We start from the raw sequence: 7,121 nt of genomic DNA on the forward strand, positions 1-7,121 counted from the left end.
AAGTATATTTTATTCTTTTTACATGTAGAAGTATTAACTCATAATATAACAGTGTATTCACATAGAATACAAGTATATTTGATTCTGTTTACATGTAGAAGTATAAACTTGTTTCGACGCTAAGAATTGGGAGCCTTCAGAATTCCTTCTAGGGTCTGTTGTAAGCAGCCCCTGTAATTTATTCGCAAGTTGCTGGGTCATGCACGACACAAATGAAAGAATGTGTGGGACTCAAACTGTGCCGACATACAGGGAAATGACATACCTGTGATGTCTAAACCAAAAGAAAAAGAATTAATTAGGGAACGGAAAGGAAACAAGGAAGAATTGTACCTGGGATGACACGAGAAAATGTGAGTGGCCACCCAGACCAATACACACACAGACAGGGAATATAGATATGAAGCCTAAAATAAACGGTAATGAGCATACACAATAGAATATAAGTATTATCATAATAATTACCAATGCTAGACAAGCAAAAGCACTCAGAATGAGGTTTGAACTGACAGTTCAGAACAGAAAAACGAGCCAAACTAAAGATCAAGCACATTCATAGATTAGACAGGTCGGGCAATTGGTAATTATAAACAGATATACTCACAAACTGAATAAATGGCTTCACGAAACAGAGAAAGGTATAATAATCGTGACAGTAACTATCTCGTTTCAACAGTAAAACGAGCGTGGTCTTAACTTCGCAAGAAGGCTAGCAGACGGATTCACGCAAAGACTCGGTAAGGAAGGGGTAAGAATCGCACTTGAAGCAAAGTTTAGGCGTTGCCAAATTGCAGAGATTTGAAATGTGCTTTTCTCGCCGCAACATTCTCCCCCGAATCTGTTACATCAGGCGACAAGATGAGTGAAGAAGGAACAGATGAGAAAATTAAAGAAAGAAAAGAATGATAATGAAATGACGAGACTATTTTGATAAAGATGGATGAGGCTCTTCCGGATGAACATCGGCTACGACAGCTTTCTCGAGGAGACTTAGGCGGTGAATCGCTCGGGTGTACTCGCCGTCCTCCATTTTCACCTTGACGACGCGTACTAGTCCATCGCCTCCCGGATAAACTTGATTGACGTGGCCGATTTTCTAGAGACCGCGCGGTTGGTTAGGATCCAGCAGGAGGACGACGTCACCGACGGTAAGGTTCTCTTGAGCCGATTGCCATTTCTTTCGCGGGACTAGTGTCGGAAGATACAATTTAGTCCATAAATCCCAGAATAACTGGGCCATCTTCTGAACGTAACGGAACCGTTCTCGGGGCAAGGCGTCACTGAATTTGCCGGGCAGCAGATCGAAAGTAGGTGGGCGATTCAAAAAGTCATTCGGCGTTAAGGGCCGAAAGTCCTCCGGATCCGAACTAGCGTAGGTCAGAGGGCGAGAATTGAGGAATCCGGCTTTTTCGGCAAATAGAGTCCGAAGCATCTCGTCCGTGGGGTAGCGTAAAGCTTTCTTCTCCAGATCTAAGGCTTGGTACAGGGCACGTTTTGTAGAACGGACCAAACTTTCGTGAGCTCCGCCGAAGTGTGGTGCTCGTGGAGGCTGGAAGTACCAATCAATCACCTTTTCTTTTCGGAACTGCGACAGCCTCGGGTCCTTTTCGAGTTGATCAACAAGATCGTTCCGCTCTCGCTCCGACGAAATTCGTCCCATTATCGGAGTGGACGGTGGCAGGTTTGCCAAAAAGGCCGATGAATCGACGAAAGACCAGCAGAAAATCTTCAGATGACAATGATTCGGCTAATTCCAAATGTACCGCTCTTGTCACCAGACAAGTGAAGAGGGCACCGTACCGCTTTGTCACTCTGTTCCGGCCGGGACTTGTCTCTATAGGACCGAAATAGTCAACTGCAGTGTGGAAGAAAGGCGGAGAATAGGAATCAAGTCGCACGGCTGGTAAATTGCCCATCAGTTGAGCGGCTGGAACCGCCCTCTCCTTGATGCACGTTGGGCACATTCGACGCACCTTCTTGACCAGCTCTCGCCCGCGAATGATCAAAAAATGTTGACACAATTTGGCGAATAAATAGTCGGTTCTGGCGTGATGCATCTGACCGTGCACGACTTCGACTATTTTCTCCGTGAGCGGGTGCTTGCTGGGCAGTAACGGAGGGTGACGGGCATCGTACGGCAGCTTCGCTCTATCAATCTTGCCGCCGAGACGTAAGATTCCATCTTCGTCTAGCGTCGGGCTTAAAACCAGTAAATGGGAAGAGGAACGAAGTGGCTTTCCTCGTTTAAGTCTGGTGATGTCTTCCAGAAAAGCTTCTGATTGACATCGTTTGAGGAGGTTCTTCGTTTCCCCTTCTAATTTTAAGAAAGATGAAAGGTTAGAACAGTCCAAACCGACTGCTGACCAACCAAACGGATCCGGATTGGACTGGACGGAATACAATTTGATGGCTTTGATTTCGGCCGTCGTGGCCATCCACGGCAGATCTGTGGGCCAGGTTGATTCAGGTTGTAGTAGAAATTCCGGGCCATCTTGCCAGATCTTTGGCCATACCTCTTCTCCGATGGCGGAACGGGTCGCAGCGTCAGCGGGGTTGAGTTTGCCGGGAATAAAACGCCATTCGTCGCTCTCTGTTAACGTCTGGATCTCTCCGACTCGGTTGGCGACGAAGATTTGGTAAAACGAGGCGGTTGCTCTTATCCAATTACGGACAGTACTGGAGTCCGTCCAGAAATATCTGCGGTCGATGGAATGGGTGAGACAGTTCTGGACGGTGGCAGCAACACGGGCGGACAATAGGGCGGTGTTTAGCTCCAATTTTGGCACCGACAGACTCTTCTTTGGGGCCAACTTACTGCTTGCCTTCACAATTCTGATAATGATTTTACCGCAGCGGTACTGGTTGCGGACGTACACCACCGTAGCGTAGGCCTCCTCTGAGGCATCTCCAAACGTGTGTAGCTGAGACTCGACGATATCGTCCTCTTCTGGAAATAAACAGCGTTCGATGGACACATGGGCCAATTCTTGGACGATCTGGAACCATGACTCCCACCACGCTCGATCAGCTCCTTCTACAGGGTCGGACCATTTTAGCCCTTTGACGACCAAATCGCGAAGGCGGACCTTTGCCTTTATGATGATAGGAGCCGCTAACCCTAGCGGATCGAATATTTCGGCGACGTGGCTAGTCAAACTGAGCCGTGTGTATTCTTCCTCCGTCGGGCGATTTATCTGGAAGCCTAGAGCGTCTGAGGTGGTGTTCAACACCGCACCGAGCACCTTCGTACTTTCGCTGTCCGCGGAAAGACTGGAGATTTGCGGAATTGGCTTCTTTTCTTCCTGCATGGCTGCTACGAATTCTGCTGAATTGGAGATCCAATCTTGAAAGTGAAGGTCGGCTCCGGCCAGAGCTTTTCTTACGGTGGACGCTTCTGCTACGCCTTCGTCGGCACTCTTTGCGGATCCCAAATAATCGTCTACATACATTCTTCTTTGGACTGCTTCGACCGCCTTTTCTCCTACTCCGGCATCAGAAACTGCACGGCGGGTGGTTTGTATGGCGATGAAGGGAGAACAAGTAGCGCCAAACGGCAACCGATCCAACCGGCAAACGACAGTCTTCGGTGGGGACTCTTGCCACAAAAAGCAAAAATAGTTTGCGTCGGAGAGATTAAGCCTAAAACGGCTAAACATCACTTCCACATCTGAAGCCCAGGCTTTGGCTCCCTCACGGAACTGGATTAAAACGGATGGAAGAGGAGGCTGGAGAGCGGAACCACTGAGTATGGCGTCATTCAAACACTTTCCCTGGAAGGGGGCTGCGGCATCAAAGACGACACGTAACTTAGGGCCTTTGTAAAAGCCGTGATGCGCGAGAAAGTATTTTGCGGACTCCGCTTCCTCTTCAGATAACACAGAGGCGTATCCTTTGTCGATAGTTTTCCGAACGGCAGCACGGTAATCCTTCTCGAACGCTGGCTCTCTGCTGAAACGCCGAAGTAGACCACCGAATCGTTGTTGAGTCATCTGCTTGTTGCAAACTAAAGCTGGCTCCCCCGTCTTCCAGGTGATGGGAACCTCGTAGCCTACGTCCAGCTTCTTTGTTCCAGCTTTTAAAATTGCGATGGCTTGTCGATCGTCGTCTGACATTCCCTTCGTCTTCGACTCCGTTCCAAAATTTTCAGTGTCGCAGAAACGGCGTAGTTCTGCCGCGATCTCATCCAACTGCGTCGAACTATTGACGGTATGAGTCTGGGCGGCTGTGACGGAAGCACCATCGCTGACGATACCACGGATGATCCAACCTAGCCTGCTTCTGATGGTGGTCGGTTCGTAGTCATCTCCGACTCTGGATTCCAAAGCTACGATGAGGTGCGAGTAATCGGTGCTGATCAGGATGTCCACTCTGCCGCCCGTTTCCCCAACAGGAAGGTCGGCCAGATGCGACCAACGTTTCTTCAAATTTCCCCAATCTGTAACCGGGGTAGTACTCGCGACGGTAGTGGGCAGGGTAGAACACGAGAGATCCAACTTCTTGCCATAAACCGTGTCTATCTGGAAATTAACACGTTGAGAACGGTAGTGCTTTACTACACCGCCCGCGCCTTCCACGGTCAGAATCTGATGAACACCGGAAATCTTGTTCGCACTGGCGAAACTTTGCCGCATAAGTGTCGAATCGCTCCCTTCGTCGATTAAGACGTTCGCCCATACCGATCCGTTATCGGCACTGGAAACTCTCAACCGCATCATCCCCATGGCGACTTGTTGTGGACTCTGCTTCCGGAGGTGGGCCGTCGCTGTTCTTGTCATTTCGGTCCTCGTTGCATGCGGCGTGAATACAGTGGCTGGTCTATCGGGGTCATGAACCAATTCATGATGGTGCAGGCTGCAACCAGCGATCTTGCATGGCTTCTTCGTAAAACAATTCCGGACGGAGTGCTTCGCTCCCAGACATCCGAAACATAACCTGTGCTTGGCGCAGAAAGAAACTCGGTCTGCAACGACTAAAGCTTTGAACCGGCTACAATTTTCCAATTTGTGGTCGCCTTCACATTTGAAACAGAATGGCCGGAAGGTGACCTTAGGTGCTGAGTGGTTGTCAGTTGCCTTTGTGGATGAAGCAGGGTGGCTGCGAGCATGAGACCGACGTGGTTTGAGTACGGAAGAAGAAGCCTGCTCGGATGCAATGCTGTATGCATTTTGGTACTCTGCCGCTCTCTCACACAGCCAGGAGCCAAAGGCGTTGAGACTTCTTGTTTCCAATCCTCCTCGTCGTCCACGGTTCCACTCAAAACGATCTGGTGGCTGGAGTCTCATGCTAATCCTCTCGATCAAATCTGGGGCGTTGGATTCTCCGATACGGCTGAGATCGAATAGATGAGTCCTAACCCGCTCGGCAAAACGTTTGAAAATGGCCGGGTCATTTCTCAGTTCCACTTTCTCGATGGCCTGTAGAGTAGCAGCTCGCATAACATCCCGTCTGCCAGAGCTCTGTTTGAGACGGACTAAGGCTTCGATGTAGGCTGACTCGCCACCTCCGAGACCTTGAACCAGGTCGAGGCAATCGCCTTTCAGATGACGTTTGAGAATGGTCAATTTTTCTCCAGCGGATTTTCCGGAATCGTGCACAAGAGCTCTGTACAAATCTATCCATTCAAACCAGTCGAGGGACTTTCCGGAATAAATTTCTAACTCTGTCTTGACTGAAGAACGGGAACTCGCCGTAACGTTTGGCTTCAGCTGGCCGGTGGCATAACGGTCGATCCACTCGTCAGGAGCTGCTGGTGAAGTCGAAGAATTAAGCCGGCGTTGGTTCTGTCTCCAATCTTGACCAAGTTGAGAAAGTCGCTGAGAAACGTGCGTAACTGCACTAGCACGATCGTCATCAACATCTAGTTCTTGCAATGCTTGCTGTGCCGCAGTGGCTTCACGTCGGGCCTGATCTGCTCGGTTGGACGCTTCGTTGGCTTGACGACGGGCTGCGTCTGCTTGTAGAGCGGCTGCATCTGCTCTTTGTTGGGCTAACTTGCGTTCCTCCTCTTGACGATTTTGCTCGGATGCTGGAATAGATGGTGCCCGATTGCCTGCAGTCACAGAGGGAGGTTCACCTACTCTTGAATTCAAATATTGTTGACCTCTCTCCAACGCGTCTCCAGCAAGCTCAACGTACTTTAGATGAAACTCGTCTTGACGATCATTTTCTGCCTGATCTTCGACTGTCGACAGATTGGTATGGATTTTAGTGGCTGCGGCCAATAGAGTCTCAAGGTGCTTCATTAAACTGGAAATGGATCCTCTGGAAACTCTGTCAGTAACTAGGTTGCCTAGGTACCGCATTGTCTTGGTGATCTGCTGACGTACGGCACTGCGTTGCTTCTTCCAGGTAGCAGCATCTTGAAGGTCCCTTTGGGTTGTAGGTGTGGTCGTCTCTTGAGGAACCTCGTTGTCTCCATTTACACCGGCCATACTGATTAATGAGGCGAGAGTAGACAGCTAACTGGCTGGAAGCTAGATGAGACAGCGAGCAGAAGCTCCTCCGAAAGTGAATGAAGAGAAAGGAGTCAACCCAGGTAATTGACAGAGAATGAACTAATGGTCGACAGTGTTCGACCAGCAGGAACGTTGACAAGTTCTGGAAAAACGAGCATAGACGTAGGATCAACTTCAGACGACGAATAGGCCAAGAAGAATCTCTGTGGATGGCTCCGGTTCGAAGGACCAATGTTTCGACGCTAAGAATTGGGAGCCTTCAGAATTCCTTCTAGGGTCTGTTGTAAGCAGCCCCTGTAATTTATTCGCAAGTTGCTGGGTCATGCACGACACAAATGAAAGAATGTGTGGGACTCAAACTGTGCCGACATACAGGGATATGACATACGTGTGATGTCTAAACCAAAAGAAAAAGAATTAATTAGGGAACGGAAAGGAAACAAGGAAGAATTGTACCTCGGATGACACGAGAAAATGTGAGTGGCCACCCAGACCAATACACACACAGACAGGGAATATAGATATGAAGCCTAAAATAAACGGTAATGAGCATACACAATAGAATATAAGTATTATCATAATAATTACCAATGCTAGACAAGCAAAAGCACTCAGCATGAGGTTTGAACTGACAGTTCAGAACAGAAAAACGAGCCAAACTAAAGA

General features: G+C 48.9%; 1 protein-coding gene across 1 annotated transcript; it reads right to left on the reverse strand.

The window, feature by feature from the left end:
• Window positions 1–1,096: 1,096 nt before the first annotated feature.
• On the reverse strand, window positions 1,097–6,431 carry LOC123475374. Its single transcript, XM_045177979.1, has 2 exons — window positions 1,776–6,431; window positions 1,097–1,726 (listed from the first exon to the last, which is right to left on the reverse strand). Exons 1-2 carry the CDS (start codon window positions 6,429–6,431, stop codon window positions 1,097–1,099), a joined length of 5,286 nt encoding a protein of 1,761 aa, XP_045033914.1.
• Window positions 6,432–7,121: the final 690 nt, after the last annotated feature.

Source organism: Daphnia magna, linkage group LG8 (assembly GCF_020631705.1).
Source record: "Daphnia magna isolate NIES linkage group LG8, ASM2063170v1.1, whole genome shotgun sequence".
Classification (NCBI taxonomy): Eukaryota; Metazoa; Arthropoda; class Branchiopoda; order Diplostraca; family Daphniidae; genus Daphnia; species Daphnia magna.